At 49.9% G+C, this 27,953-nt stretch overlaps 11 protein-coding genes across 11 annotated transcripts; 6 read left to right on the forward strand and 5 right to left on the reverse strand.

The window, feature by feature from the left end:
* Positions 1-5: 5 nt before the first annotated feature.
* On the reverse strand, positions 6-364 carry BJY04DRAFT_216563 (SWI5/SAE3 family protein; the record flags this gene model as incomplete). The annotated part of the gene is made up of 2 exons (XM_073715798.1): positions 6-165; positions 273-364. 2 exons carry the CDS (start codon positions 362-364, stop codon positions 6-8), a joined length of 252 nt encoding a protein of 83 aa, XP_073573078.1.
* A 495-nt stretch (positions 365-859) lies between these two features.
* Positions 860-2,938, forward strand: BJY04DRAFT_29356 (Ytp1 family protein). Its single transcript, XM_073720080.1, has 4 exons — positions 860-1,172; positions 1,230-2,072; positions 2,133-2,262; positions 2,330-2,938. The coding sequence occupies exons 1-4, from the start codon at positions 1,116-1,118 to the stop codon at positions 2,653-2,655; spliced, it is 1,356 nt and encodes a 451-aa protein (XP_073573079.1). The 5' UTR covers positions 860-1,115; the 3' UTR covers positions 2,656-2,938.
* Positions 2,939-3,056: 118 nt separating this feature from the next.
* Positions 3,057-4,624, reverse strand: BJY04DRAFT_29314 (E1 ubiquitin-activating protein AOS1). Its single transcript, XM_073720079.1, has 4 exons — positions 4,515-4,624; positions 4,389-4,446; positions 4,161-4,332; positions 3,057-4,105 (listed from the first exon to the last, which is right to left on the reverse strand). Exons 1-4 carry the CDS (start codon positions 4,543-4,545, stop codon positions 3,221-3,223), a joined length of 1,146 nt encoding a protein of 381 aa, XP_073573080.1. The 5' UTR covers positions 4,546-4,624; the 3' UTR covers positions 3,057-3,220.
* Positions 4,625-4,942: 318 nt separating this feature from the next.
* BJY04DRAFT_29423 (uncharacterized protein) lies at positions 4,943-7,620 on the forward strand. Its single transcript, XM_073720082.1, has 5 exons — positions 4,943-5,210; positions 5,276-5,292; positions 5,395-6,245; positions 6,313-7,053; positions 7,123-7,620. The coding sequence occupies exons 2-5, from the start codon at positions 5,287-5,289 to the stop codon at positions 7,244-7,246; spliced, it is 1,722 nt and encodes a 573-aa protein (XP_073573081.1). The 5' UTR covers positions 4,943-5,210; positions 5,276-5,286; the 3' UTR covers positions 7,247-7,620.
* A 111-nt stretch (positions 7,621-7,731) lies between these two features.
* Positions 7,732-10,958, reverse strand: BJY04DRAFT_29393 (RFX family transcription factor). The gene is made up of 3 exons (XM_073720081.1): positions 9,955-10,958; positions 9,583-9,900; positions 7,732-9,524 (listed from the first exon to the last, which is right to left on the reverse strand). The coding sequence occupies exons 1-3, from the start codon at positions 10,692-10,694 to the stop codon at positions 7,994-7,996; spliced, it is 2,589 nt and encodes an 862-aa protein (XP_073573082.1). The 5' UTR covers positions 10,695-10,958; the 3' UTR covers positions 7,732-7,993.
* Positions 10,959-11,297: 339 nt separating this feature from the next.
* On the reverse strand, positions 11,298-13,308 carry BJY04DRAFT_185185 (succinate--CoA ligase (GDP-forming) subunit alpha). Its single transcript, XM_073710728.1, has 7 exons — positions 12,984-13,308; positions 12,892-12,920; positions 12,703-12,829; positions 12,579-12,641; positions 12,495-12,520; positions 12,354-12,436; positions 11,298-12,278 (listed from the first exon to the last, which is right to left on the reverse strand). Exons 1-7 carry the CDS (start codon positions 13,142-13,144, stop codon positions 11,778-11,780), a joined length of 990 nt encoding a protein of 329 aa, XP_073573083.1. The 5' UTR covers positions 13,145-13,308; the 3' UTR covers positions 11,298-11,777.
* A 99-nt stretch (positions 13,309-13,407) lies between these two features.
* On the forward strand, positions 13,408-15,593 carry BJY04DRAFT_185187 (Elongator subunit ELP3). Its single transcript, XM_073710729.1, has 2 exons — positions 13,408-13,841; positions 13,893-15,593. The coding sequence occupies exons 1-2, from the start codon at positions 13,541-13,543 to the stop codon at positions 15,317-15,319; spliced, it is 1,728 nt and encodes a 575-aa protein (XP_073573084.1). The 5' UTR covers positions 13,408-13,540; the 3' UTR covers positions 15,320-15,593.
* Positions 15,594-15,708: 115 nt separating this feature from the next.
* Positions 15,709-16,906, forward strand: BJY04DRAFT_185191 (uncharacterized protein). The gene is made up of 4 exons (XM_073710730.1): positions 15,709-16,009; positions 16,074-16,131; positions 16,261-16,353; positions 16,443-16,906. The coding sequence occupies exons 1-4, from the start codon at positions 15,972-15,974 to the stop codon at positions 16,518-16,520; spliced, it is 267 nt and encodes an 88-aa protein (XP_073573085.1). The 5' UTR covers positions 15,709-15,971; the 3' UTR covers positions 16,521-16,906.
* Positions 16,907-16,976: 70 nt separating this feature from the next.
* BJY04DRAFT_206554 (1-(5-phosphoribosyl)-5- ((5-phosphoribosylamino)methylideneamino)imidazole-4-carboxamide isomerase HIS6) lies at positions 16,977-17,890 on the reverse strand (the record flags this gene model as incomplete). The annotated part of the gene is made up of 3 exons (XM_073713728.1): positions 16,977-17,260; positions 17,331-17,517; positions 17,591-17,890. 3 exons carry the CDS (start codon positions 17,888-17,890, stop codon positions 16,977-16,979), a joined length of 771 nt encoding a protein of 256 aa, XP_073573086.1.
* A 222-nt stretch (positions 17,891-18,112) lies between these two features.
* Positions 18,113-19,811, forward strand: BJY04DRAFT_185194 (uncharacterized protein). Its single transcript, XM_073710731.1, has 2 exons — positions 18,113-18,503; positions 18,560-19,811. Exons 1-2 carry the CDS (start codon positions 18,138-18,140, stop codon positions 19,112-19,114), a joined length of 921 nt encoding a protein of 306 aa, XP_073573087.1. The 5' UTR covers positions 18,113-18,137; the 3' UTR covers positions 19,115-19,811.
* Positions 19,812-25,393: 5,582 nt separating this feature from the next.
* Positions 25,394-27,777, forward strand: steA (sexual development transcription factor SteA; the record flags this gene model as incomplete). Its single annotated transcript, XM_073713729.1, has 5 exons — positions 25,394-25,517; positions 25,567-25,666; positions 25,729-27,276; positions 27,392-27,475; positions 27,525-27,777. The coding sequence occupies 5 exons, from the start codon at positions 25,394-25,396 to the stop codon at positions 27,775-27,777; spliced, it is 2,109 nt and encodes a 702-aa protein (XP_073573088.1).
* Between the last annotated feature and the right edge of the window lie 176 nt (positions 27,778-27,953).

The following is a 27,953-nucleotide window of genomic DNA, read 5'->3' on the forward strand; positions in this document are numbered from 1 at the left end:
TGAATTCAGTCCTTCACATCCACCCCAAACTCCTTATGCACATCAACCACCCTCACTCCCCTAGCATCAGCAATAAGCCCCATCAAGCCCTGCCCGACGTCCTTAATTTCGTTATACTCGTGCAGTAGTCGAATATGCCGCTTCACAGTCTCAGAGGGGTTATTCCTATCGGAGTAATAGCGGGTCTCAGCAGCAGTTTCGTTGCCATCTCCTAGCAACCTCCAAAGCCGGCAAAGAACAAAGAACAGGTTATTGCCTCTGAGCTAGCTTACTTCAACTTGGCTTTGGTCTGGGCAATTTGGTCCTCGAGCCCGGCAGCTTGGGATTCAAGATCTATGATGGATGTGCGGAGGGCTGTCTGCATTGCTTGTTAGGAAAGGGTCTTTTCAACCTTGGGATGGAGAGAGACTCGCGATCTTCTTGTCTCTTTGGGAATCTAGAGGTGTGACGGGGGTATTCTGGATGGTTTCTGGGGTTGATGGCATGATTGATGTTACTGTATAGTGGTAGGGATTAGTAGAAGAAGATGGTTGAAGCGACCGAGGTTGTGTGTAGGTACTACCAGGATGTGGAATGGAGGGTGTTGTTCTGTTTTTCAAGCAAAACCACAGTCAGAAGCATCCCACCCTTGTTAGCGACAAGCTATCATGTTATGTTATTTACTTTCAGTTAGACGTCTACTGAGCCTTGAACGTTGAATGCCCTGAAAGTATGGTAATAGGTACTGTAACTTGTAAGTGGACCAGCACAGCCAATCCGGGCATTGCTGATTCCATGCCATCTTTCTGCGAGACCGTTTCCGAACCGCCCGATCGCCTCGATCAAAAGATTCGTCAGCCTCTCCATCTTTCCCTCCCCTCCCTCCCCTAAGGTTCTCCTTCTTCTCTGCACAATCTACAGCGAAGAAGGCAACATGCTGGGCCGTCTCTTCCTCCCAGGGCTCGCTGCCCTTCTTTTGGCTCCTTCTGTTCTCGCTCACGGCGATCATGAACACGTCCCCGAAGGCTCCGGTGTCTCCGAAGACCCTATTGTATGCCATTATTTGGCCCAAGCAAACATGACTCCACGCGAGACTGACATTGTGTAACTATCAGGACTCTACATTATGGATTCACATGATTCTCATGGGACTGTCCTTCGGGATCATTTTCCCTTTTGGCATGGTGCTAGGTGTACGTTTACTAGTCCAGAAATCCCCGGAACTTGATCTAACTCTGGCATCTCCATAGATTGTCCGGTCACGATGGCACGTCCCTGTTCAAACGCTCGGAACCGCTATCGCCATTGTCGCATACTTCCTCGGCCACGCGCACAAGGGCCGCCAGTTCGCAAAGAATGCCCACGCAGGATTTGCAAACATCCTCATGTTCCTCCTCGTTGGCCAAGTCGTTCTCGGAGTGTATCTCAAGCTCCACATTGAAAGGGGATTTCTTGGGCGGATTCGCCGCGTACTCGTTATTCTCCATGGCGTCCTCGGCAAGGCAATGCCGGTAGTCAGTTGGGTGCAGATGCTTTTCGGTGGTATTGCGGCGCTGGGCTTCTGCCGCGACGACCATCTCGGACAGTGCTTGGCCCACTTTATCATGGGCAGCGCGTTTATTGCTTACGGTATCCTGCTCACGATTCTTCTGCTTGTGGGTCAATTCTGGTTGCGCCGCACCGGCCGCAGCCAGGAGTTCTTCGATTCCCTGGTTATTGCTGCCTGGGGCTGTGTCAACACCTTCACGGAGCACCGATGGGGTGGCCCCTGGGTTCACAATGACCTGCAACACACTACGATGGGTATTGTCTGGTGGTGCGCCGGTCTGCTAGGTATCTGGTTGAGCAAAAAGCGTAATGGTCGTCCCAAGAGAAACCTTATTCCGGCGATTGTCATCCTCCTGACGGGTTATGCTATGTCCGGCCACCCGCAGCACTCCATGATCAGCACCATGGTCCATACGATCTTTGGCTACACCCTGATGGCAGCCGGTTTGACGAGAATTATTGAGATTTCGTTCGTGCTCAGGGACAAGAGCAGCGTCAACTCGGACGGCTCAGACCCTAACAGCTTCCAGTACCTGACGCCCTTCGTAAGCTTCCCTTCTATGCACCGGCCTCCTTCCAGCACCACACTAACATACTCCGTATAGCTGCTCTACGCCTCCGGCTTCCTCTTCATGGGCGCGACAGAGGAACAGATGATGCTCCTTGAAAACGCCGAAATCACCCACGTCTCTTACATCCTCATCCTCTACAGTATAGCTTTCATCCTCTTTCTCTGTACGTCACCATTTACACTCCTTTTGCCATAATCCTAAACAACTACTAACCCTTTTCTGCCATACAGTCGTCAACATTCTCCTTCATATTTACGCCGTCCACGCCTGGCCCGAGTCCGCCAACCCGTCCCCGCACTCCCGCACAAGCACTGAAGATGAACACGCCGCGCCAGGACCATCGGGCTCCATCGCCCTTCCTGACGGCAATACCCGCTTTACAAACATGAACGGCCACGCCCGGACACCCTCCGAGCACCAGCGCATTCAAGATGCCGAGGCCTTCGAGCTCCAGGGCCTTATCTCCGATGAGGAAGATGACGAGGGAAAGCGACTAGGGCCGAAGAAGTCGGTCGATGAAGAGAGCGCGCCGCTTTTCGCGAAGGAGCGGGAGTAAAACAGGTCTTTCGACCGGGTGTCCTAAATAATCCTTTCTTGAAATATATATATCCCTAATACTCACTGTTTGGGGTGTATGGCGTTAGGCTTTGTTTACAGGGGCGTTTGTGAGGCATCTGTATATGAATTGGATCATGTGAAAGTACTGTCTCTTGGGGGATATGCTCTAGTTTCCATAGGGTGCATAGAGCGAAACATCAAGACTATTTATTACGACTCAAACCTGCCGAAATGATGATAGGCCATTGATATCCAGAAGAAAACGACCCGAATCCTCCATAATCTTCCATCAATCACAGATTTAATTGTTGAGGCCCAATTCCAATTCTATCATACAGTCATAAAATCGTTCCCTGTCCAGAGCTATGATGAACGGAAGGGAGAGAAAGAGCAAGGAAGAAGTAAAAAAAGAAGTGATGAGAAGAAGAGAAGTTATGCGAATTCCCATTAACACCCAGAGTATCCTGGGCCTTTCCTCCAACCTTTTTCGGCCTCCAGGCATGGCTCAAGTCATTCAGCTGTTTGTATCGACTCATCGAGTGTACACAACTCCACTTGCGAGCCTAAACAGGTCCCAGACCTGGTTTTCCATTCAATGGTATCACATTCGCAGCAGGTGCGACTGCAGGCATGGCGTTTGGTAAATCTTCTGGGAAGATGGGATGTAGTGGATATGTGGGTGCGATGGATCGTTCGCCATCAAACAAGAGGAGGTTCTGCAATGGGTGCTCGCGAGCGCTCAGAACATTGATCACATCTTGAGCTAAACTACCTCCTAAGAAAGCAGCTACTGGACTCAGTTCAGTTCCAAGATTCTGAAGGAATGTCCGCAAGAATGCAGAGTCGAGAGTACTGATATCCAACTGTAACTCCTGATGCGCTTCGCGAGACAGCTTTGTAAACAACTGCAGATCGTGTTGGGAGAATGATGGCATTGCGCCCTGGGTCTTCTGGAATTCCCAGAGCGCTCGAAGGCAACTCAAAAGCGGGGTCACCTGCTTTTTGCGACGCGGAAGGCGTGTGAACTCTGCTGGTAATGGCGAGGTATTCGCTAGGATCAAGGGTGTATACACCTCTTGTTTCGTGACCATCTCGATAATCTTGTCACCCTCCCTTTTAGTTGTAATATTTAGGATGCGCCGCGTTAGGGTCTCCTGTGTAGGTGATGGAACATTTGATTTGGATCGTTCAATCACAAAGTTGTGCTGAATAAGGTCGGAGAAGACGAATCCATAAAATCCGTGCAGACCAGCTGCATAAAAAGAACGTCCGGATATGCGACAAGCCGCATTGATGGTATTGTAGGTGGTAATATCGAGTTCCGTTGCTATTGTTACGTCAAATTGCGAAAAAAACTCGGGCGACTTCGTAGATATGTTGCTGGAGTCGGCAAAAACCTGAACCCTCGGGTTCATAGAACGGACGGCCGGCGCAGCGGCTTGGGCTCTCTGATATGCTGTCAGCAAGCTGGCCTTTTGAAGCTGCCAAAGAAGGCGGATTTACGTTTTGACCTATGCAGTCTTGCGTTAGGAAGAACTGCGCCCCAAGATCCTCCTCCGTAACAACCGCATCGTCAATGATGGTCAACGTGCCGATTCCTGCCAACACAAGATTTTTTGCTACCTCGTTTGCCAGTGCTTTGAATGTGATTAGAAGAATGTTCGCAGATCGTAGCCTAGATCGCCGTCAGCTCAAGAAGCCATGCGCCGAAGACGGCTGGTTCGCACTCACTTTTCTTGGGCCTTGAGGCCCCAGAGACGAATTTGACGATCATACAGAGCAATCTCGTCTATAAAGTGAGGTCAGATACCAAGGTTGAGAAGTTTTGCATTGAAATTCAAGAGACATCTTCCATACCTGCGCTCATAGCCTGATCCTGCGACTCCATGGTTTAGTAGGATCCCGATGCAGCGTCGACTTGCGTGTTGGAAAAGAATCACTGTCGGATAAATGCGAAAGCGATAGCGCCCAGCTGTGATAGCGGGGAAAGTTGACGAAGGCTAGCCTCTAGCGTCAAGGCGAAGCGAGAAGGAAGGCAATCTTGTGTTAGACGAGGAGCGCTGATTGCAGGGAGGGGAAAATCGAGAAGAGGGGCTGGGGAAGACAATTGAGCATCACCCAATGTGGTACCAGCATGCATGAAGTCAGCAGAAAAAGCCCAAGCTGGCTGTTTGCCAGTGACTGCAAGGCGAAAGTCAAGATGAGGTGAGAAGAGGCATAGATGGACAGACCAAGTACGGAATAAGTAAAGGGAATCATATCACAAAGGAAGCACACCACCCCAGGCTACTGTCACGTGCACCAATCGATAAGCGCTGGGCAGTTATCGCTGTCATGCTGTAATTTCCCCGGTTTGCCTGCCTCGGGCTTCGAAGCTCAACAGTCACCTCATTCTCACTCTCACTCTCACCACCTACTTTACCCATCACGCCCATCCTGCTCCTATCATTCGCTTTCTGCCACTTCCCGGCTTCCTGTTCTCAAGCAGGCCCCCCCCTCCATTCTAGCTCCTGTGCATTGCCTCCCCTACTTCGATACACTTTACCTGATCTGGTACAGATTCTCCGAGAGCCGCTTTCCCCTCCCCTCTAATCCACCTTGGCTGATCCGATCAACAGCCTTGTCCCATATGATGGTATGTATCTTCCAGAAAAATGCACACTCGAGAGTCCCTGACAGCTTCCTAAAGGGTGTCGACCCACCGTGCATATGTTGACTTGCTTGTCCTCCTCTTTAGTCGGGGAATTACGACTATCCTCCCGCCTCGCACCGTACCACCCGTGCAAGTAGGCCTAACGATCGTCCACACAGGCCAAACGCAAATCGATTACAACATTTACGTGATTTACTCAACTCAGAACGCAACCGTAATACATCCGCCCGTGCTCTAGAGACCCTCAACCAAGAACTCGATAGCTTCCGCTCCGATCGTGCGAGAGATCGATATTCCTTTGATCAGACTAGAGCATTCGTGGACCAGCAGATACGGGAGCTACACGCGGAGAGGACCCCTCGGGATAACTATGCCCATGGTGTGCGCTCGGGTGCTGTCTATCTAGGGGTCACTGAACCGGAAGACTTGACTCTCGTCGAGAACATGCCCGAGCCGAGTCCTTCTGAGATTTCCAGGTTTATCAACAGGCGTCGGCCACGTAACTCGAGGCTTAGTGAACGAGCTACACGTGCTAGGAGACATCGAGATTCTATCCTTGATCAACCTGTTCCCCATCTAGATACTTTGCCCAACATGCCGATGGAACCGGATCACTATCAAGAGGAGGATCGATCGAGGATCAAGCGGAGGAAGCTCGACTCGGACGATAATAGGGAGGGGCTCCAGGTTTTCAGATATGGTCAATACGGTCAAGTCGTTCCCGGAACCCTGAAGATGGAGTTAGCTAGTTGTGATGGAGGCACATACGAGCCTGTGTGTGACAGTTCTGGGCCGGAGAACATTCTTCAGAATGATTCGTCCGTATATTGTACAAAATCAGACCGGTGTAATCTGATTCTACAACATCAGGGGGAAACCCCGTTTTGTTTGAAGAAGCTTGTTATCAAAGCACCCAAATCTGGCTACGACGCCCCGTATGTGATCACCCCAGAGCTTGGAGGCCTTTTAACTTCATTGCTAATACCACTTCTTGAATTACAGGATACAGGCAGGAATGGTGTTTGTTTCTATGTCGGCCGATGACATTCTCGCCCGCACCGCTCAATACCAGATTCAGTATGCCAGCTCCCGGAGCCGTCGTGGTGGCCACCGACGCAGCGGCATGCAACCCTCTCAAGAGTACTTAAACTCATATCGGACTCCCTTACAAACCCTTGAAAGGGCGGCTCTAATCGGTTTCGATTGTTCTTCCGATTCGGATACAGACGCCAGTGAACTTCCTGGTGCCGCATCCAGCCATCCTATAGACCAGACAGCCGAGTTTCGTGTCACTACAGAGTATGACGAACGTCTCAACGACCCCGATCATGAGTTGTTTAGGGATATCTTTACCTCTGGCCAACAGGCTGAATTGGCGAGGTTAGAGTCGGGAGCCCCAATACACCCAATGGAAGATGATTTCATCTGTTCGGAGACCGAGGAGAGCAGCAGTGACGAGGACGACTCCCCTGATACCCACGCCTTTAACTCGCGACGCCGGGAACTGCAACGGCGGGTACGTGCTATGCGTCGCCAGTATTCCATGGAACAGGATGAAATCCCCCGGCGTCGTCATATTCCTAACACAATGCAACCCATTCCGCCAAGCGCACCCTCAGCGGCCCCAGCTCCTCGGTCTGGGCCAACTACACGCCCTTCAAATTCTGGCCTAATGAAACCCCTTGCTCAATTTTTCATCAAGCGACCCAAGAGTAGCGTGAGCCTTATATTTGATCCTCCTCCGTAAGTAATTCGGTCACTGTTCAGTTGCAATCACCTTATTCATCCATCTAACCTGCTTTCGCAATGCAGATCAGGTCGATATATTCTCATCAAGCTTTGGAGCCCGTTCAATGCTGGCAACATAGACATTCAAAGCGTAACCGCTCATGGCTTCGCTGGGCCAAGGTTTTTCCCGGCTGCCGGAACCAGATGATTCTACAACCCCAAATGATTTTTAGTTGAGGATACCCACTGATAACGAAACACGGCCCCGAGTGGGTTCTTTTACACCGTTGGCGTCCTGTCATATGAGGAACAGTTCGTCCTTTTTTTTTTACTCTCTGTACATCATCCAGGGTGCTTCCTTTCGAACCCCATCGAGCTGTAAGTGTACCTTTATGACATGAATGCAACAAAAACACTTTTTCGGCATACATTTACATTGCCTCTGTTTTTTCGGTGAAAAAGCTTTGATCCAGCTCATTCCAAATGCATTAGAATATCCACTTAACTTGTGGCAAGCAAGATATGGTGATCAAACAAGCTCAAAAACAGGATAAGACGCCCGACAGGTAACTAATCGACAGCTGAAGGGTAGACAGGTTGCAATCCAATGGCAACTCAATATTTACAAAGACAATTGTTATCGCTAGCAAAAAGAGATCAAGCAAGCAAAAGCTGGAGATAGCATCGGTCTGCCTTGATGCTGATTCATCCTTTCAAAAGCTGGACTTTGTGAGCCGAAAATTAGACACCAATGTGGATCAATACTCTCAGCCAACAAATTCTGAATTGATGCTTTCATTCCTCGTCTTTCATGCAATGATAACCCAACGCCATACCGTTCCCTATAACCAACCAAGAATTATACTCCTGAAAGAATCCCATTCAAACTCCACCCATGAAGAGGCATAATTGTGTATTTCCCAAGTGTTAGGAAAAGCAGAACTTCAAGGGGGGGCTAGATAACGACAACATCTCCTTCAGCATCTGCTGGGTCGGAGGCCATCATATCCCCATATTTCCCCACGGTCATTAACATAGAGTCGTCATCGAGATCAATAGCGCTATCGTCGTGATTCGGGGCGTGGAATTGCGCCAAAGTTTCCGAAATGTCAGTCGATTTTTCATCAACATGACTTATATTAGTTTGGACATCCATCTGCGATTTTTTCAGGGATGTGCCTGTCGGCGAATCCGAAATCGTAGATTCTTTCCTATCAGCAGATTCGGCCGGTGGTCTCAAAGCAAGGCTTCCCGGACCGGACTCGTCGAAGTCGAAGCTTGCCTTTTGCAGAGTGCTTGGTGTATGATGCATGAATCCACCCTTCTCCGCCTGCCATAGCATCATTTCATGGAAGAACACTTTTGTCATCCACCAAGCACTAAAACTCTGGGCTCCTCCCAAGGTCAAACGGCGTAGAATGCAGTCCCACAGTGCATCCACTCGTTGAATTATGCACTGTGTGCGGTGTTGGGGGAAAATATTAGCAAGATTGAGGATAAAACTGATCCATTTGTCTGGGAAATTGTACTCCTCCCCTACAGACTCGTCGACTGGGAACTTAGGGGCTTCTGTCGATCCCTGTGCATCAGGCTGGGAGAAGAAAGGAGTGGAAGTTGAGGGGTTTAGGTCGGCAACAGGTGTAAGCAGCGCGCGAATATCATGCTTTAGTATCCGTTCCGTGGCCTGCTCTGCGCAACTAGGAATGTTCGCCCGCGTGACCATTTCCTTAGGATCGACCATCGTTTTGAAATCGAGCCACATTTGGTTTCTGTTGTCAGGGTGGCAAAGCCACGCAGCGGCGGCGTTTGCGGACTGGTTTACATCGAGCATATGTCTCAAAAGATTGCAAAATATGTGGGCCGGTATCAATCGAGCAATGGAGACGTGTGCAGGCTGAGTCTTGAAGGTGTCGGCAATATGACTTGTAAGACGCTGCGAGATTGAGCTAAATGCATCCAAAACCAGCTTCGGGACGACTTGTGTCGTCAGTGGTGCTACAAAGGCAATCATCTTCTGGTACATAAGCCAATCACACTCCTTGATCCATGGCGCAATATTAGGATGCGTGAGCAACTTCTGAACTGGTACCGTTAACGTCCCGTGAAATGCCGAGAAATATCTAAGCAAGTTGCGCTCTTTACAGTACCGGAAGCTGTCGATAACAGAGATGCAGTGGGATCGGTAGAGAGCGGCAAGAGCTGCCGCTACCTTGGAGTCCGTGTTGGCGGGTAGGTATTCAGTGATGTCCGGCAGTTGTAAGGAGTCGGTGTCTACCGAGGATCCGTCCGTGGTGGGCAACTGAAGCATTTGATGTATCAACTTCCCGGAATGACTAGCCACGTTTTCGAGGGTAATGATTTCGGTCCGAGAGGACTGACAGTCGCAGCCAGAATTTGTCGTCTCTGCTGCCATCCTCGGAGCAAACGAGGTTGTGGGCGACGGAAATAGGGCTGTGTCCGCAGCCGGTTGTGGAGCAACACTTGTGCTATACTTCATGTAAATATCTAAACCTTCCATGTTTGAATGTTCAAGTAGTTACATACCCTTTTGGTAGATCGTCGCCGACCCTACTTTCAGGTGCGCTCGTCGTCGTAAGTTCATGTGTCGGAAATTGTGTGATTGTCGGGGACGGCTTCTGCTGTTTCTCTTCGATTACCGTTAAATCGACATAGTGATATTTCGACTCGCCCCTGACACCTAGCCGACGGGTCTGCACGTTGGGAAATATGATTCTCACGAGCTTCCCAAAGGAGGCAGGGTTAAGCACAGAGACACGCTCAGTCCCACACTTTTCAGCATAGCAACAGTACACACGGTCTCGTCGCACAGAACCGCTGCTCTTTCTGCAGTTTTCCCTCAACCTATAGCATGTCAGATACAACAGTCCTATGAAAGACTGCCACCTTAACACCTACCAGATCATCGCGAAGACCTGTTTAACCTTTTCGGCTTTGCCGCCTGCACCCTCGTGTTTGAGTACCTCCGCCGCCATTTGCTTCAGGGTATACCCTTCGTACTGTCGCAGGAGCTTTCGCAGCTCATTGTCATTGGCGAGGGAGGAACTCGAACCCTTCTTTTTCTTGACTCCCGCTTCGGAAGTTTCGTGATCATCAAGGATATGCTCTGGTAGGTGGTTCTCGATGCCACTATCATACATGCTCTGATATTGAGGTAACGGCACGCCCGGCATACCGTGTCCAGTTATTCCCGGTGGTAATGAATGGTGTGAGATATGATGGCCGTGGATAGCATGACTCGGAAAATCCTCAGCCCTAGGCATGACAGAGTGATGTACATCTTGCAGCGTCGAGTCTAGAGACACCCCATTTGGCTGGTGTGTCATCTGCTGGCCAAACCGCATGATGATATCCTCCGGATTACCAGCAAAAACATTCGATCCGGCGGGTGTTTGGGCCGGCAAGAACTGAGCAAATCCATCTGCAAGTTGCTGGTCTTGGGTCTGTTGAGTTGTGGTCGAGTGGATACTAGCGGTTGAGCCTCTTGACCGTGGGCGACGACTGTTTCTGGAAATCACCAATTCGGAGCGCGATCTTATAAGATCTGCTGTACCAGGACGACTATGGGGAGCGGCAATTTGAGTTGTTTGAGAAGCAGCACTAGAAGACAGCGAGGCCGCGCGACCTGGTGTCACCATATGTCAGCGAAAAGGATGGCCAGCAGCGGCGATGCGCAACAGGTTGAGAAACATGGGTTGAATTGACGCAGAACAAAGATCGTGCATGGAATTGCAGCATCTTACCCATATCAAGAGTCATCTTCTATTTTCAGAGGCTCACCCAGAGCTAGCACGTCGAATGGTGGTGGTGTTGCTTGGGGTTCTTGCTGGTTGCTAGGTGCAAAACAGTGGGTAACCAAGGGCAATAATAATAGGTTGGGTAGCGCCCGTCTGTTTTGGTCCTTCCTGGTTTCCGACTGCGGTACCACCGCGAGCAGACTGCCCCGGACGAAAAAATAAAAAGACAACGAAATCCAGAGACTTAATAGCTGCTACTCAAGACCTCTATTTGTCGAAGTGTCAAGGGCGTCGGAGGCTCATGGCGTTTTGGGTGAGGATCTGGTGAGGGTCGAGGGTCAAGCAGGATAAACAGAGAGATCAGCCGTTCCTCAAGCAACGAAAACAACCTCGTGGGTCACGTGTGGCTTATGTAATGTACGTCATTCCTCACTCCTCAGCCCAGAATCTTGCTTGAGGCCGTTCTGCTGGTGCACCTGCGTCATGCTCATAAACAATGACAATGCAGGGGGGACCTCGGGCGCATCTTGTCCTACAAGCATCTAATACTGAGCCCTGGTGAGTTATATAAGGTGCTTTCAGTAAATATCCGGATGGCCTAAATACCGCTGTCATTCTTCCGAAGTGCAATCATATATAGTTGAGCTATAGTCAGCGTCCAGTCCGACAAAGCTACCTAGGTAGGTATTATTGTCTCAATATAAGACCAAAGCGCAGAACGCAAAGAAAAATTTTCAAAATTTACAAAAGGAAACTAATTACTTCCTACCATCTCTAAACATATGAAATGACAATGACAGAAAGAAAAAGTACAGAAGGGTTCCAAAAGACTTCAACAAGGATCGGGAATCTAGTAGAGAACAGGAGATGAAGGTCATCGCCGAGATGCTCTGATGGCCGCCCGAACGACGGACAGGTATCTGCAAGGCGGCCTGAACCAAATTTCCTGATGGCACGTCAATAGAATATGCTCGTAATAGGGGTTTAAACCAAGTCCCTCTTCACGAACTCGGCAAGCAGGGACTTGCCAAGAGCAGCCGGGCTGCGCTCAACAACGACACCAGCACTCTCAAGGGCGGAAATCTTGGAGTCAGCGCCGCCCTTGCCACCGCTAACAATGGCACCGGCATGGCCCATGCGGCGACCGGGGGGGGCACTGATACCAGCAATGAAGCCAACGGCAGGCTTGTTGTGCTTGTTGTTGGCCTTGAAGAATTCGGCGGCATCCTCCTCAGCACTACCACCAATCTCACCAATCATGATAATACCATCAGTCTCCTCATCCTCAAGGAAAATACGGAGGCAGTCAATGAAGTTGGTACCGGAAAAGGGGTCACCGCCGATACCAACGACCAGAGACTGACCGAGCCCAGCCTGAGTGGTCTGGTTCACAGCCTCATATGTGAGGGTGCCGGAACGCGAGACGATACCGACGCGGCCGCGCTTGTGGATGAAGCCAGGCATGATACCGATCTTGCATTGACCCTATATATTTACGACCGCATCTTTAGCAGAAGATCCTTGGGGCATACAAAACGGTGACTAGATTCTGGCACTTACGGGAGCGATGATACCAGGGCAGTTAGGCCCAACAAGACGAGTCTTGTTCTGGGTCTTCAAAATATCGGTAATACGGACCATGTCTGCAACATCATTAGCTTCTGCGTAGGTGAAAGGTGCATGCGATAATCGATTCCATACCATGTTGAGGAATACCCTCGGTGATACTATAAAGGCAGATCCCAGTCAATGGCGGTCATACTCTTAGGTATACTAGTTACTTACCAGACAACGAGGGGAACTTCAGCCTCGATTGCCTCCTCGATACCCTTAGCAGCCAAAGGAGGACTGAATTTCAACAATTATTATCGGAATCCCACAAATATCGCATCTGAATTATGGGGCTTACGGAACGAAGATGGCCGAAGCAGTGGCACCAGTCTCCTTCACAGCATCGCTGACGTTCGCGAAGACCGGGAGGTCCAAGTGCGTAGAACCAGCCTTCTTCGGGTTGGTACCACCGACAACTTTGGTACCTGGGAAGTGTAAGCTCGAGCTTCAATTTACCAAGCGCATGAGAAGAGGACGGAGTAGATACCGTAGGCGATCGCTTGTTCGGCGTGGAAACTATTGGCGCAAATTAGTATCACATATCCGCGAATCGATTCCGCAAATTCCGGGGCCACGTACGTTCCCTGCTTTCCGGTAAATCCCTGGAAAAGCACCTTGGTATCGCCGTTGATGCGAAGGTTCTTGACAGTCTCAGAGTAGGGACCAGAGGAATATCCCCGACGCTGGCTGGCAGAAGCATTTCGGAGGGCCGAGGCCGCGTTACGACGAAAGGCTTGCATGGCGGACTGACAGGCGGAAAGGAGGGGAATTCACAGAAAGCAAAGAGAGAGGAGATTTTGCACCGTGGCACGGGCAAAGCAAGCCTTGTAATTGAACTAAAGGCGCGTGGGAAGAAAAGATAGTAGAGATAGAGAGCAAGCAGCAATCGTCTGTTTGAGACACGGGTTTGGCCATTTGTTCGGGAGAAAGCTTTAAGCGGTCCGAAATATCGCGGGCGGTCGGCCTCTCTCAGCCTCGATTTTTCTTCCTCACTGGACTATGCTAGCTACTTTCGAGCCACTTCGCTCAGACCACCGGCTTTTACTTGTTTAATTCTTATCTTGTCCTATTTGAGCCATAGGTGAAGCAGTTCCCCGTCCACTGCCCCCGCGTTCTGCGCGAGGTAGCCCACCATTATGGCAACAGTTACAATGACCGCCCCGCCACCCTCCAAGACGAAGAAGAATCTCAAGCTGCCACCGGAAAATGAGCGTTTTATGCGGGCGTGCTCTGATATTGCCAACGCTCTGATTCAGGAATATGAGTCGCAAAAGGATCCTACGCAACCGAAGAAGGATATCAACCTCAACAAACTCCGCGGTCAAATAGCGAAAAAGCATAGCTTGGCTAGCCAGCCGCCTTTGACGGCCATCATCTCGGCTGTCCCTGAGCATTACAAAAAGTATATCCTGCCGAAGTTGATCGCTAAACCCATTAGTATGCTCCGCCCACTCCCACTTACTGGGGTTTGTGCTTACCCATTCCTAGGAACATCTTCTGGTATTGCTGTTGTCGCCGTGATGAGCAAACCCCACCGTTGCCCACATATCGCTTACACAGGTAATATCTGTGTTTACTGCCCTGGAGGCCCCGATTCCGACTTCGAATATTCTACGCAGTCTTACACTGGTTATGAGCCTACGTCAATGCGAGCAATCCGCGCACGATATGACCCGTTCGAGCAGGCAAGAGGAAGAGTGGACCAGATCAAGTCTCTCGGCCATAGTGTGGATAAGGTGGAATACATTATCATGGGAGGAACTTTTATGTCTTTGCCGGAGGATTACCGAGATCCGTTCATCGCTCAACTGCACAATGCTCTGAGCGGTTACCAAACGGACAACGTTGATGAAGCGGTACAGGCTGGGGAGATGAGCAACATAAAATGTGTGGGAATTACCATCGAGACTCGTCCAGATTATTGCTTGGATACACATTTGAGCAGTATGCTCCGATATGGCTGCACAAGGCTTGAAATCGGTGTTCAGAGTTTGTACGAGGACGTTGCGCGGGATACGAATCGTGGCCACACAGTTGCTGCTGTTGCTGAAACATTTAAGCTTGCGAAGGATGCGGGCTTCAAAGTGGTCAGCCACATGATGCCCGATTTGCCTAATGTCGGAATGGAGCGTGATCTATTTCAATTTGAGGAGTATTTCGAGAACCCAGCCTTTCGAACTGATGGCTTGAAAATCTACCCTACACTCGTTATTCGTGGAACTGGGTTGTATGAACTCTGGAGGACAGGCCGCTACAAGAATTATACCCCCAACGCCCTTGTTGACCTTGTTGCTCGTATTCTCGCACTCGTGCCACCATGGACCCGTATTTACCGAGTCCAACGAGATATCCCGATGCCGCTGGTTACCTCGGGTGTGGAAAATGGCAACCTGCGAGAACTGGCCCTCGCCCGTATGAGGGACTTTGGCATGACCTGCCGAGACGTCCGAACACGCGAAGTCGGCATCAACGAAGTCAAGAACAAAATCCGCCCATCTCAAGTGGAGCTTATTCGTCGTGATTACACTGCGAATGGTGGATGGGAGACTTTCCTTGCCTACGAAGACCCGAAGCAGGACATTCTCATTGGTCTTTTGCGTCTGCGCAAGTGCAGCCCTACACACACTTTCCGCCCTGAGTTCACCGGACAGCAAACCAGCATAATTCGAGAACTACACGTTTACGGTTCTGCTGTTCCGGTCCACGGACGTGATCCGCGCAAATTCCAACACCGTGGCTTCGGAACTCTATTGATGGAGGAGGCCGAACGCATTGCCCGAGAGGAACACGGCAGCCAAAAGATCAGCGTCATTTCAGGCGTTGGTGTTCGCAGTTATTATGCTCGACTTGGATACACACTCGATGGTCCTTACATGTCCAAGATGCTCGAGCCCCTTGAAGAGGAGGACTACTGAAAACCTGAAGGTGTTCGCTATGTTTTTCTTTCACATTACAATTATCGATATGATTGACGATACCGGACTGGGGGGGTTTATCCACAAAAGTTCTACCCTAGACTGGATTGGAGTTTAACGGAGTCTTTGGTGGGCTATACTGAAATATTTTGTGGTGATTTATAAAAAAGCATGTGGCTTACACATATATCTTTATGACAGAGCGCTTTGGACATATGAAGGGAGCATCAACGGCGCAAGACAGCATGATCTTAGTAGTATCAGCAAGAACAATGAAGAGAATTTTGCTTCTTGATTCTATCATCAATATCCCCGAGCCGGCGCGCCATAATGTAGCCCTGGTAGGTAGGTTAGGTAGGTGCCGAAGCTTCGGGGCGCGTGGGCCCGATTAGATGCGGATTCTAAATGCGGTTTAGTCCCATCAGTGCATCCAGAGCTTCATTCAACCGCTGACGCCTGGAACGGGCGTGCGGCAATCAATATCACTGTTCTATTGCCTCTCTTTCCACATTTATCAGTTTTATCCCGTGTATCTCATATCACGGCGCTTGTTTCATTGTTTGCCTTCTTCAAGGTTTCTCTTTCTCACTACTTCGCGGCCAACATCCACCGCCTCTGCCCTATCGGCCTATTGATCATCAACCACCTCACAATGAAGCCCGTTGTATCCCTATTGAACGCCTGGTCTTGGTAAGAGTCCCATAGAAGACGATTCTATTGGTAATCATGATCTAATTGGACTTTCTCACCGCAGCGTGGTCATCTCTCTGTTCGCCATCGTCATCCTTTCTGTCCTCGGATCGCTATTCAAGGTTCGTCGACACCGACCCCTCCGTTGCGCAACCGGTCATAGCCCCAAAGCGCATCTCGTTCGGATATGGATCTGAGTTTAGGGTGGGAGATTATATTGTATCGATGCACTAACAATCCGGCGCAAACAGAGCGAGCACCACGGATTCACCGGCTCAGAAGGCGAACCCGAGGATGGCGGAGCGGTCGCTGCATCGATCTTTACTGCTGTCATTGTCTATGCTGTACGCTGCATCCCCCTTGATGGCCATTTTTTCAAAGTTTTAGACTCAGAAGGTTGTTACTTGGATAGCTGGGCTGACGTACGCTACAGGGGTTCTTCGTTTTCTGTGCTTTCCAGGCTTATCTGCACATTCGAGCTAGTCGAGGGGGGGCTATATCGTTGAACTAAGCGCCTGCGTTCATTGTCACATCTTTTATTTTTACTCTGGAATAAAGAAGGTGGAATATTCCGAATCTATCAGTCATTGATTGGATCGATCCCGAGCTTTTCGAGGGGCTGAGGGACCACTGCTGATCGTTCTCGGGCTCAATGGTTCAAAATTGCCTGGTGAACGGATGATGTCCCTTTTCGTTGTTCTTCAAGCGAAGACAGTGGAATTCGTCATCCAGTGTTCGCGGCTTTGCATTGCATTGTGGGAAGATCGTCTTCTTTCAGACAACAGCTGGTATGTTCTTGAAAAGGATGGATGCAACATGCTCTGCACAATGTGTGTACATAATGTTTTAGATTTGATAGAAGTACCTCGATTCCCCTTGAAATACCTTAAAACAGTCAGTCTATACTCTATTATTGCTTTGGAGCGAATATATATCAAAGAGCATGCATCGCAGTCTTCTGTATGCATTAGTGCTCTTTATTCCACTGGATACACGCCTCGAACGTCACCCCCTCGCCCCCAAAGATATCCAAAGCACTCCCAATTGTCAAATCAACCTTGCCCCCACTACTAGCGTGCACCTTCTCTAGGTCCTGAAGGCTTCTCGCCCCACCAGCATATGTGACCGGGATGGAGCACCACTGAGAGAGTTTCGATACAAGTTCCTCGTCGATACCCTGCTGCAGCCCTTCTACGTCCGCAGCATGGATCAGAAACTCAGAACAATATGGCTCAAGTAATGAGATCGATTCTGAAAAAAAGTTAGTAACTAGACATATATATATATATATTCATGGAATGCAATATAAGCCACCACTCGCCTTGATTGACCTCCATCTCAGTGATTGTTTGCCATCGATTCATAGCCACAAACCACGTATCACCTTTCCGTCGACAGCTCAAATCAAGAACAAGCCTCGACTTGTCGTTGCCTAGCGCAGCAAGAACGGCCTGTAATCGTCCAAGAGAGAACTTGCCTTCTGGGAAGAGAAATGATGTGATTATAACCTGTATACCTGGTTAATGCCTGGCGAAATCCGAACGGGAGCTTGGTATAGCCGCCTTTTTAAAAACCACTGACCTTCTCAGCGCCCTGATCAATCCAATACTGCGCATTCTCATCCGTAATGCCCCCCGCAACTTGCAATCCACCGGGCCACGCCCTCAACGCCTCCTTCGCTGCATCGTCGTTGCCGGGTCCTAGCTTCACAACGTGTCCACCACGAAGATTGTGTTTTTTATATAGTCCTGCATAGTGCCCTGCCGGGAGCGTCGACACATAATTTGTCTTCAGGTCTGACTCGACATTGCTTAACGTGCCGCCAACAATCTGTTTGACCTGCCCTGAGTGGAGATCGATGCAAGGACGGAATTGGGTCATAGTGGCTTCGAATCTTTTCATCTATATCAGGCGGTGTTTGGAAAAGGATAAAGAAGCTTCTTTGTATCTGCAACTAAATCCAATTGGTCTTTGACGAGGGGTTACTTTGGGTCCTTCTCCCTCCCCTCCAAGCGGCCTATCTTATCGCACGTGACTAAATCCCGTTCCCAGGCGCAAAAAAGTTACGCAATCACCGCCTTCTGAACCCTCTCATCAACAGAAACCAACTGCACGACACATAACAAAAATGATCGGCAAGCGGAAAAGAGAGACGTCTGTAGTCTCAAGGTCCAAAAAGAAGACCGATGCCAGGCATGAATCACAAGCTGCACCCGAGTCAAACGCCCAGGATATCTTTCGCAAATTCTTCGAAGCTCAATTCCAGCCGCTAGAAATCTCGGGGAGTGGCGGTGCTGAGGATGAGTCTGATTCAGACGAGGATGACTACGATAGTGACAACGTTTCCAATTCCGGGGCAGAGTCAGAATGGGATGGCATTGATGGAGAGGAGGAAGATTATGAAGAGAATGCCCCGGTTGAGGTTGTAGAGTACCGGGCACCTACAGGCAACGCCGGCGACCTTATGGATAAGAGAGCTCGCAAGGCTTTCATGGTTAGTCAAAACAAAGCATATGAAGGATAATTCTTGCTAACAATGTACGCTACAAGACCGCGAAGCCGCCGGCGTTTGCGACAGACTTAAACCCTACCCCGGATCGCTCAAAGAAACCTGAGGCTGCAGAGGACGAGAAGGAGGGGGAGGCGCTGAATCTCAAGAACGATTTGGCGCTCCAGCGGCTACTTAAAGAATCCCATCTTCTAGAATCAGCGTCAGACCTCGCACCCACGGGGAAGAATCGACACAAGGCGCTGGATTTGAGAATGCAGGAACTCGGAGCTAAGAACTCGTTATATCACCAGAAAAACATGCCGTCGTCCATGCGAAAAGGCATCAAAGCCAAGGCGGTCACGAAGGAAGACAAGCGCCGACGGGAGGCTAGAGAGAACGGGATCGTGCTTGAAAAACCTGCGCCGAAAAAGCAGACTAGCAGTGGACGACGCGAACGAGGAGTGGGGGGCCCATCGATCGGAAAATTTGCAGGTGGAACTCTGAATCTGAGTAAACATGACATCGCGCAAGTCCAAGCATCGCGCAGAGGCCGAGGGAAGACGCGAGGACGGGGAGGTTCTAGAGGCAGAGGTGGCTCAAGAGGCCGTCGCTAAATCAGCAAAGAGGGCAGTTCCTGGCGATTGGTCTATTGCATGAATTGATTTCAACTGCACTGCCCAGCTAGCAGCTACATGTCTTTCGATCAAAGCCTGGGCCCAAACCCACTTAGATTCAACAGCAAGAGTCTTTCAAGCCTCGAGGGCACTTCTTCTTTTCCCAGATGGGGAAGCCCAATGCTCCTCTCCACCGGCAGTTTCAAGTCTCAGTCTGTGACCGGCCGTGCTCAATCTGAGCAGCGATCTCAGATCATTGGGGGGTCTTTGTTGATTTGTTCCCACCGGTTCTCAAGCAAGCGAAATATTGAGCTCGATTACGGAGCCAGCATGCCCACTTTGATGCCAAGCCGAGCTTTTGGTACCTGAAAAAACCGGGGCCTGAAACCTTAGCCTCTTCCACGAGGCCACCCCAGCGGCCCAGCCTCATACTAGTATAGCGCCAATTCAAGCGCACCGTTCCGTAAACGGCCAAATCCCCGACGACGCTAATGTTTGAGAAATAAGTTCCGGTCTAACTTGACATCCCTGTTTCCCTGTTCAAGTCCTCAGGATCCTCTCGTGTTTGTGGGCGGCGTGTAGCAGCCTTACTCTGGCATTTTCTCGCCTTGTCTTGATAGGGGCTAGGAACCAATACCAGGGCGAGTCATGAATTATGACCAGACCAGTCCTTTGCTTCCTGGCTGAGGGCGCTGGCCTTTTCCATTGTACTTGGTCCTGTGCATACACAGCTGAGATAATAGCGCCCAAGGGTAATCCATGGACGTACTCCAGAATCCAAAGCAACAAATCTTACTAGTTATCGTATTGTATGGGGATGTAAAAGCAACAACATTCCGAAGTATCCGGGCTGCGGTAGCTACTGTACTGGAGTCTGGCACTTGCTTCAAGTTCCCACACTTTTAGTACACTACTCTCGTTTTCCACTAAATATTTCAGCTACCCACCTACGTATTATTGACAAGGGCAGACGGGAAGATGTGATGCTGGAAGTCCAGAGTCTGAACTGCCGAAAAGTCAACCCTGACTGGTCACTGACACTAACTTACTATTCCTGCGTCTTACTCGGATCCGTCAAGCATTATTGGAGCCTTGCGATCCCTCGATTCGAAGCCTCGAGAGTCGAGCCACAAATGGAGTGACGTAAATTCGTTTCAGATTATGCAGGCGACCTATCGAGGGCGCATGGACATTGCCATTATTGCCATCAGTCTGTTGACTCTGTTCACTGACACTTCGCTAAGCATGCCCAGGTGGCATTTGAACATTGACGATGGAGGCTTGAAGGCGGGGTAGACAGTTGATCAGCACTGATTCTAGGACTGAGGATGTTGAAAAGCGGCCGCACTGCGCAGCTTGCGAATTATGGTCCCCAAATGCATTGAAAGGCCGTAGTGCTTGCATATCTCCAGCTTTCAGAACTCTGAGCGCTGAACCGGATTGGTCATGCTTTTCTGGACAAAGCAAAAATGTACAAAAGCATGCGTGATAGCCTGATAATCACTTTACTGACGAGATGGCTACTGGGCACCTCGTTCAAGTCTGTCAGAGCTAAAATTAAACAGCTATTTGTCTCGTCTTATTGCAAGTTTGATCGAGTCTCCGAGTGGTTGATACTCTGAGTAGAGTAGAAATAGGGATCTCGGGGTGGCTAAGAGTGAAGCACAGCATTGGGCGTCTTGCACCTGCAGGCCTTCAGTAGTAAGTTGCTCCGTAGGGCGTTTCACCAGCAGTTTGGTTCATGTATGTACGTTTGGACGATGATCTCGATTGTACTCTTTTGCCCGAAAGCAATGTCTTAACCACTGACGATGTACCTGAACCCAGGTTGCACGTACAGAGCAATGGATCTGGTAGAGCAGACCAGGATCGTGCATACAAAGTGCTAGGGCGGATCGTCTGAGCGAAGTTGTTGTGGTGGAAACTTCAACTTATTTCCGAGGCATCTCGAATCCTGAAGGACGATCAGCGTTGGCTCCCTAGATGACAAAAGTCTGTCCACAAAGGACAAGTCGGTCGTCGCGAAATTCCGTAGTATTACTGTAAATGTAAGCCCGGTTCCTTGCAGTGTCGCTTGCATTACTTTGATCTTGGATGCTTCCCCGCACGTTCTCATGCACGCACGGGTGGTAGGCAGGGTGCAGAAGTAGTCAACTGTCGACCACGCCCGTATCCACTAGCCAGCTGGGGACGCAGCTGCCTCCCCCCCTTTTTTTGGGGCAGACCGGACAGCACATGCGATATGACTCTGTTGTCAATATCTTTCATCCAGTGTCAAAAATCAAGAGGCTGGGTAACGAGAAAGCCCAAACCCGCAGAGGGCGAAAGAAGAGAGAATAATACGATTAATAAAGTGGAGGGCCCAGAGAACCTCGCTGGGTTGTTCTAGACGGTTTCAGCATCGGCGATCAAACCTCTTCTGCACAGCCAATTGTTTCGAGCATTTAAACTTTCACGGAGGTTTCGGCTCTCGGACTCGGACTCGCGCCATTCTCAACTCTCCACATTCGAGGAAAGAATTGTCGAGGGCTCGAGGCATGCAGTGGATGTGCTCGGCTGCGTTTTCCTCGTGGAGGACTCGATGCATCCATGGCAACCTCAGTTCTTGGACCGATGCGTATTCTTGACTACTGATGCAGTGATGATAATAGGGGTACAACTACAACAACAGCACAATTAAACCCGAGGCAGTAGTAGCTCCGGAGCTAGCTAGAATTCTTGTTGCGCGATGATAGCCGTGAAGAGTGAACGATTCAGGTGTGGAGTGGACAGTTCGGAGATCCAAAAATACCAACTCTTAATCGCTGGTTCTGCCCACATGGCCATCGGAGAATTGATGCCAGAGTCCAGGGAAATCCGGGCCATCCACCTGGGCCCTCTTGACTTCTCGAATCTCAGGGCTCTGCGCTGCTTGACCGTCAAGTTCCGCTCTCGTGTCTCAATCCCGAATTCTTCTTACTATTCCTCCCCTAAAGACACAGTTTGCTGATCTCGGCTTCTACTTTATTCTAGAACCTCTTCAGGGCTCGAGGAGGCAAGCATGGTGTCCAGGCCAGGTGTACTAACGTGGAACGGGGCCGTTAGTGAGTCCACCTAGGGCTCCTCCGAAGAGTGCCCGAGCCAATGGTGATCCTGTAGGTCCGTGATGGGCTCAAGGTCAAGGAAAGGAGTAAACTTCTCGTACGTACTACGTACTATGTACAGCTCCGAAGCGCATCTTGTATCCTTGTGGTTGTGTTCGGTAGTTATGTAGTAGTGATGAATGAATGGCAATCCGGTCAAACCTCAACGTGCACGGTGAGGGACTCTTTGGAGGTATTCTGCTGGGGATGCTTTGAACTGCTCGAATGTCAACTTGTAATGCTCGGGTGCCCTGCATATTGGATCCATGAGTCCCTCTTTCAAGTTTCAACAATCTACGAGAAGACTAGAGTAGACCACCCTTACAGGTCGTAAACTGTTTAGGCCCGCTATTGCGATTGTACATTCAACCGGTAAGATTAGGTGATGAGCCAGCCGCCCCCATTGCATAGCAATCGTGTGAAGTTGCTGGGAGTTCAGAACACTTCCGTTGATGTGGTCTGGGACTCTGGACGAAGAACTTTGACATGATCCAGATCACCTTGAAGGGTCCAAACGTGAAACGAAGACCCAGCTGGTGTTCAGTGCCTCGCAGACCCGCAGTTAGCGTCGAGCGATGCTACTTCGATCTGAGATGTGTAACAGAATCTCTGAAGATAGAGCTCTTTAATTGCGTGCTATTAACTCGGCGGGAGCACAACAGCACCATGGTAATGTACGACGACTCTATTTTTAGTCTTCTTGAGCATGAGCACAGAGCTCGAGTCAGATTGACGCCAGAGCGAAAATTCACTGGGGAATCTTCCGAGTTCTACCCCCAAGACTACACTTTTGAACACAACCGCCTGTGAAAGGTCCATACCTAACCTAGCGCCGAGCAGGCAACCGTTTGTGCAGCAGCTTTTAGAAGATAATACGGATATTCGCCGTACATACTCCTTCATTCGAAGCTTGAAGTACAGTAAACAAAACGAAATCCCGATAAACCAGGATATGCGCGCGCAAGACTACGCTTGACGGCGGGAAGACTGTGCTCATTCCGAATAGAGTAAGAGAGTGATGTCTAGCCCAGTGGCCGCCAGCATCACGGATCGGAGGATTATCGAATGGCCGGGAGAGCAGATGACCGCAACACCCGCTAGGAAGAACAGGATGGACGCTCATTGGACGAAGGGTAAGCGCTCAGCTGTGTTCTGAAACAAGGGGCAGAATATTTCACAATTGTTTCTGGCCGGTTTGATGCTGGTCTTGCAGCCTTGGCATTGTTTGGTCCACCCACTGAGCTTGCCTTGTCCTGACTCGCATCCCTCGGCATCCTTCTGGATGACATGACTTGACTTCGCAGGACACAGGAGGGAAATCGACTGGTCATTCGAGGGACGTAGCCGCTGGGATTTCTTGAGTCGCCCCTGAGTATCTTGTACCTGGAGTATGTAGGTACCCTGTTGCGTCTGGCAGGATGTAAATAGATTACATTGAGATAGATCAAGTGATAAAACACTGCAGTGCCAGTTCAGTATGCAGAAGAGCATGGAAGTCCTCCCTCGTACCTTGGTACAGAGGAGAGCTTAACTGGAGTCCTCCTGAGGAACATTCTTGAAGGAGTTAATGCACTACTGGTTGGGTCCACCACAGGGCTCTAACGGTCAAGATGATTGTCACAACTCATAACACACCACTTAGTACTCTGGAGTATGTGCCTGGTGCCATAACACTCAACGACGAGATTGATCTTGAGCTCAGATGCTGTACGCTGCGCTGAATGGCTATTCTCTGTCTATCACTCTCTTTGAATGAGGAATCTCATTAACACCTGGGATATGTCTGTCGAAATCGCCCCTTGCACCCTGGTCGAGACTTACGAAAGTTGTCATCATCCATCAAGCTACCCCAGTGCTGTAGACAGTCTAACCCAACAAGGAGGCGAATCCGGGAGTCAATCACTGCTATATTTGCCCTTAGATCGTGGCTCGATGTGCTGCAAATCAAAATGACTTCAGGTTGTTGAACACCCCACTCCTCTCTCTGTCTCTGTGACAGTCCAGATACCATGGTAACTTACCGATAATTCCAATTTCCTGGTCAACTCTGAGCGCTGAGTGGAAGGCCCTGGTAAGGAGTGTGTCACGACCCACGTATTTTTTTTCCTTTATGGAGAGCCGGTCCCTAGCGCTGGTCTCCGCTTTCCTTGCTCAGGACCTGCCAGTCTAACCACGAAGATAACCTCTTTTTTTCGCTGTGCGCCTTTAGTAGCCCAACACTTACATGGCTTGGTGATCGGACCAGTCACAGTCAAGAAAGACAAAAAAAGAAGGGGACAGCGAAAGACTGATTGAACTCTGAAGAAAGAGAAGCCCGGCTTCTCCCTGGATTCCTTCTCTGGTTCGGACCCCTCAGTAATCATCCGTACTGGCTGGTTCAGGTTATTATCAGAATTATTATTCATTATTTATTATTATTTCTCTTTTAGACTATTCTTGCTCTGACAGCATTATTCCAATTATTATTAGCACTGCTCCTCAGGGAATAATAACAACGCTTATTATTACCATTCCTCTTTCCGCTGGCCTCCAACCCGACCTTCTCTCTCCTCTCTTTTTCTCTCTCTTCCTCTCGAACACCACTACTCTGAAAAAGCAAGTCTTCCTTCGCCCGGCCCGACCTCACTCCCTCTCTTCTTCTTCCCCTCCCCCCCCATCGCGACTTGTTTCTCTTTACCCTCCTCTCCCTCGTTTCATTTCGATTTCGCCGTGCGAGATTTCAAAGAGAATCCGAAACGGGCTGGCCCAGTTCATTCTCTCTCCTCCTTTCACTATCCTTTTTGTCTAAACCTCTTTGACAACGGCTTCTTAACGTCAAGTCTCTGAAGACTTTCCAGGAGGCTGGTTCCTCGATTGTGTTTCAATATAGCCTCATCTTCCACCACCGATCGCTGCATTTTATACAACATCATCTTATCGTCATATAAAACGCCTTTTGTTTTGCCTTAATCAAGATCTACTCCAATCTCTCAACCCCATCTCAGAGGGTGTTTGTGTACCTCCTTGCCGCCCTCACGACCGAGCGCCTTGACGGTACGTACTCAAGCCCAGCCAGCCCTCGTTGCGGCGATTTGGTATAGGCTATCGCCTAGTGATAACCGGAATTTGTGCCATCTTTTCCTGCTTTTACTCATCCCAGAGTTCACAGGTCGCGGATATGTACCCCCAACACGGTGCCTCGATGGCACCTCCTCAGAAGCCTGAAACGTTCATGCTATCAAATGAAGCGCAGCAAAGCCTGCCCCACGATGCACAAGTCCAACTTCAACAGGTTGACAATTGTAAGAGGGCATTCTCTGCCTCCACAGTGCTAGGCTAACTCCCAAATAGTGAAATACTTCCTCCTGTCGGCACCGGTAGATTGGCAGCAAGAACAGCTGATTCGGCGCTTTCTTCTGCCGACTGGCGATTATATATCTTGTGTCCTCTGGTGAGTACAAAATGATGGACTTTCTCCAACCACGGTGGATTGCTTAGCTAACGTATTCATAGGAGCAACCTTTTTCATATTTCGGGAACTGACATCGTTCGTTGCCTCGCATTCAGATTCCAGGCTTTCGGCCGCCCAGTGAAGAACTCGAAGAAGTTTGAGGAAGGAATCTTTTCCGATTTGCGAAATCTGAAGGCCGGCACCGATGCTACCCTTGAAGAACCCAAGAGCGCATTTCTTGATTTCCTCTACAAGAACAACTGCATCAGAACCCAGAAAAAGCAGAAAGTCTTCTACTGGTATAGCGTACCTCACGATAGACTGTTCCTCGATGCACTGGAGCGCGACCTGAAGCGGGAGAAGATGGGCCAGGAAGCCACCACTGTCGCAGTCAGCGAACCTGCTTTATCCTTTGAGTTTGATTCGTCCCAGTCGTTGTATGAACAACTCACAAAGGCACAACAAGCAAATTCATCTTCTTTTGCTGCCCACGCAAGTACGACATATGGCCAATCCGCATCCCCAGTCGTTCGGACCGTTGACGCAATGCCTCCTCCTCAGATGGCTCCCCAGATGGCTCCCCCGTCGATGCCCCTTCTCACGGACGAATCGGCCAATCCCCAGATGTACACCTCGATTGCGATGCCCAATACTCTGGCTCAGAACATTATTAAACGCGAAGCGGACTATGGTACCATTCAGTACGACCGCAATGGCATGCCTATTGCCCGTCTCCACCAGCGTCACTCCTCAATGCCATCATTCGTCGAATATTCACCGGCCCCGTCCTTTGTCTCCTCCCACTACGGGGAGGACTTCAGCAACCGGGGTATTTCCTACGAGCCTGTAACGCCTCCACAGCACGGCGCTCACATGGGTGCTGAGCCTGCCTACATCGCCAATGAAGATACGGGTCTTTACACTGTGATTCCCGAGATGTCAGCCGGCACTGCTTTCAACCCAATGATGCAAATTCCACCTTCAAACATCGCAAGTGCGCATTTTCCCACGACAGCCAGAACTTTCCATCAGAATGTGTACTCGGTCCTAGAAGGGTCTCCTACTTACAAGCAGCGTCGCCGCCGCTCCTCCATCCCACCAGGCGCTGCTAACCCCGTCATGTCTGGCACACATTCTCCTGCCCCTGTTGCGAGCTCGCAGTCGGTCCCATATCCCGCCCATAGACCTAGTGACCTGCGACGCTCTGTGTCCAGCTCGGTCGCTCCAGGCGAGTTGGATGATACACGTCATGAGTCTTTGCAGCGTTCCATGAACGGAGGATACCATGCAGCAGCCCTTCCTCAGAAAAACCTGCTGCAGGAAATGTCGCGCAATGGCACCCCTCTCTCTAGTGTCGATGAGAATCGCGAGCAAAACTCCATTCCGCTTGTTCAAGCGCCGGATGATCTGTCTGCTATCCCTACAAGTGGAACAATGGAAACTCCTGTCCATCACAACGCCGGAACAAAAAGCGACCGCTTTGCAGCTGGACCCGTCCGCCGTGCCCGAAGTGCAACTATGATGGAGCTCGGTCCTTATCCACAAAAATCACATTCATGCCCGATTCCTTCGTGCGGGCGACTTTTCAAGAGGTTGGAGCACCTGAAACGGTACGTCGCAGTCCACCATTCAACATAGTACCCTGATTGGTGGAATTCCCTCAAAGAATATGCGGGATGCTCCCTCACAATTTCTCTAGCCGCCCACTGACATTTAGCTTCTTAGACATGTGAGGACTCATACCCAAGAACGACCATACCCTTGCCCGTATTGCAACAAGGCCTTTTCCCGGTCTGATAACCTGGCACAGTGAGTCATCATTACTTTGATTGACGGTTCCTTTTCTAAAGCATTATAGACACCGACGTATTCATGAAGCTCAACAAGACGGCCATCAGCCTCTAGTCCACGAAGACGATCTGGAAAACGATGACAACGAATCTCTTTCCCACGATGATGACGAAGGATCGCCATCCGAGCCAGTTCAGCATGCTGTCTCTGGTGTTTCTGGAATGACGTCGATGCCATCTTCTATCGCCCTGCAATCCACGATGGGTACAATGATGGCGCCTCACATGATTGCACCTCAACTTCTGCAACAGCAGCTTTGATGCAGTAGCGATATTGCAGCTTCTGTCTTTGAAAGATTTTTAATATGGGTTTTGATTACAGTATATGGTACTTAATGTGTTTCGGCTTTTCCTGGGGCTACATATTTTCTAGGTGTGCTAGGTTCCTAGCAGACCACCCTCAGCCCAGCCGCCCTTGTGCTTTGTTTTCGGTCTCA

Source organism: Aspergillus karnatakaensis (genome assembly GCF_047715665.1).
Source record: "Aspergillus karnatakaensis strain CBS 102800 unplaced genomic scaffold BJY04scaffold_15, whole genome shotgun sequence".
Lineage (NCBI taxonomy): Eukaryota > Fungi > Ascomycota > Eurotiomycetes > Eurotiales > Aspergillaceae > Aspergillus > Aspergillus karnatakaensis.

Excerpts from the sequence above, each read along its gene's own strand:
- BJY04DRAFT_185187 (XM_073710729.1), top strand. The coding sequence starts at position 13,541 with ATGGCAACAGTTACAATGACCGCCCCGCCACCCTCCAAGACGAAGAAG. Across the intron at positions 13,842-13,892 it reads GTTGATCGCTAAACCCATTA|GAACATCTTCTGGTATTGCT; the intron begins GTATGCTCCGCC and ends ACCCATTCCTAG.
- BJY04DRAFT_29356 (XM_073720080.1), top strand. The coding sequence starts at position 1,116 with ATGATTCTCATGGGACTGTCCTTCGGGATCATTTTCCCTTTTGGCATG. Across the intron at positions 2,073-2,132 it reads TCCAGTACCTGACGCCCTTC|CTGCTCTACGCCTCCGGCTT; the intron begins GTAAGCTTCCCT and ends TACTCCGTATAG. Across the intron at positions 2,263-2,329 it reads AGCTTTCATCCTCTTTCTCT|TCGTCAACATTCTCCTTCAT; the intron begins GTACGTCACCAT and ends TCTGCCATACAG.
- BJY04DRAFT_29393 (XM_073720081.1), bottom strand. The coding sequence starts at position 10,694 with ATGGTGACACCAGGTCGCGCGGCCTCGCTGTCTTCTAGTGCTGCTTCT. Across the intron at positions 9,901-9,954 it reads CAGGTCTTCGCGATGATCTG|GTTGAGGGAAAACTGCAGAA; the intron begins GTAGGTGTTAAG and ends GACATGCTATAG. Across the intron at positions 9,525-9,582 it reads GGCGACGATCTACCAAAAGG|CACAAGTGTTGCTCCACAAC; the intron begins GTATGTAACTAC and ends CATGAAGTATAG.
- BJY04DRAFT_185194 (XM_073710731.1), top strand. The coding sequence starts at position 18,138 with ATGATCGGCAAGCGGAAAAGAGAGACGTCTGTAGTCTCAAGGTCCAAA. Across the intron at positions 18,504-18,559 it reads GAGCTCGCAAGGCTTTCATG|ACCGCGAAGCCGCCGGCGTT; the intron begins GTTAGTCAAAAC and ends GTACGCTACAAG.
- BJY04DRAFT_29314 (XM_073720079.1), bottom strand. The coding sequence starts at position 4,545 with ATGGAGTCGCAGGATCAGGCTATGAGCGCAG. Across the intron at positions 4,447-4,514 it reads GGATCAGGCTATGAGCGCAG|ACGAGATTGCTCTGTATGAT; the intron begins GTATGGAAGATG and ends CTCACTTTATAG. Across the intron at positions 4,333-4,388 it reads GGCCTCAAGGCCCAAGAAAA|GCTACGATCTGCGAACATTC; the intron begins GTGAGTGCGAAC and ends ACGGCGATCTAG.
- BJY04DRAFT_185191 (XM_073710730.1), top strand. The coding sequence starts at position 15,972 with ATGAAGCCCGTTGTATCCCTATTGAACGCCTGGTCTTG. Across the intron at positions 16,132-16,260 it reads TCCTCGGATCGCTATTCAAG|AGCGAGCACCACGGATTCAC; the intron begins GTTCGTCGACAC and ends CGGCGCAAACAG. Across the intron at positions 16,354-16,442 it reads CTGCTGTCATTGTCTATGCT|GGGTTCTTCGTTTTCTGTGC; the intron begins GTACGCTGCATC and ends CGTACGCTACAG.
- BJY04DRAFT_29423 (XM_073720082.1), top strand. Across the intron at positions 6,246-6,312 it reads AAATCTGGCTACGACGCCCC|GATACAGGCAGGAATGGTGT; the intron begins GTATGTGATCAC and ends CTTGAATTACAG. Across the intron at positions 7,054-7,122 it reads CTTATATTTGATCCTCCTCC|ATCAGGTCGATATATTCTCA; the intron begins GTAAGTAATTCG and ends TTCGCAATGCAG.
- BJY04DRAFT_185185 (XM_073710728.1), bottom strand. The coding sequence starts at position 13,144 with ATGCAAGCCTTTCGTCGTAACGCGGCCTCGGCCCTCCGAAATGCTTCT. Across the intron at positions 12,437-12,494 it reads CGAGGGTATTCCTCAACATG|ACATGGTCCGTATTACCGAT; the intron begins GTATGGAATCGA and ends ATGATGTTGCAG. Across the intron at positions 12,279-12,353 it reads GCCCTGGTATCATCGCTCCC|GGTCAATGCAAGATCGGTAT; the intron begins GTAAGTGCCAGA and ends GTAAATATATAG.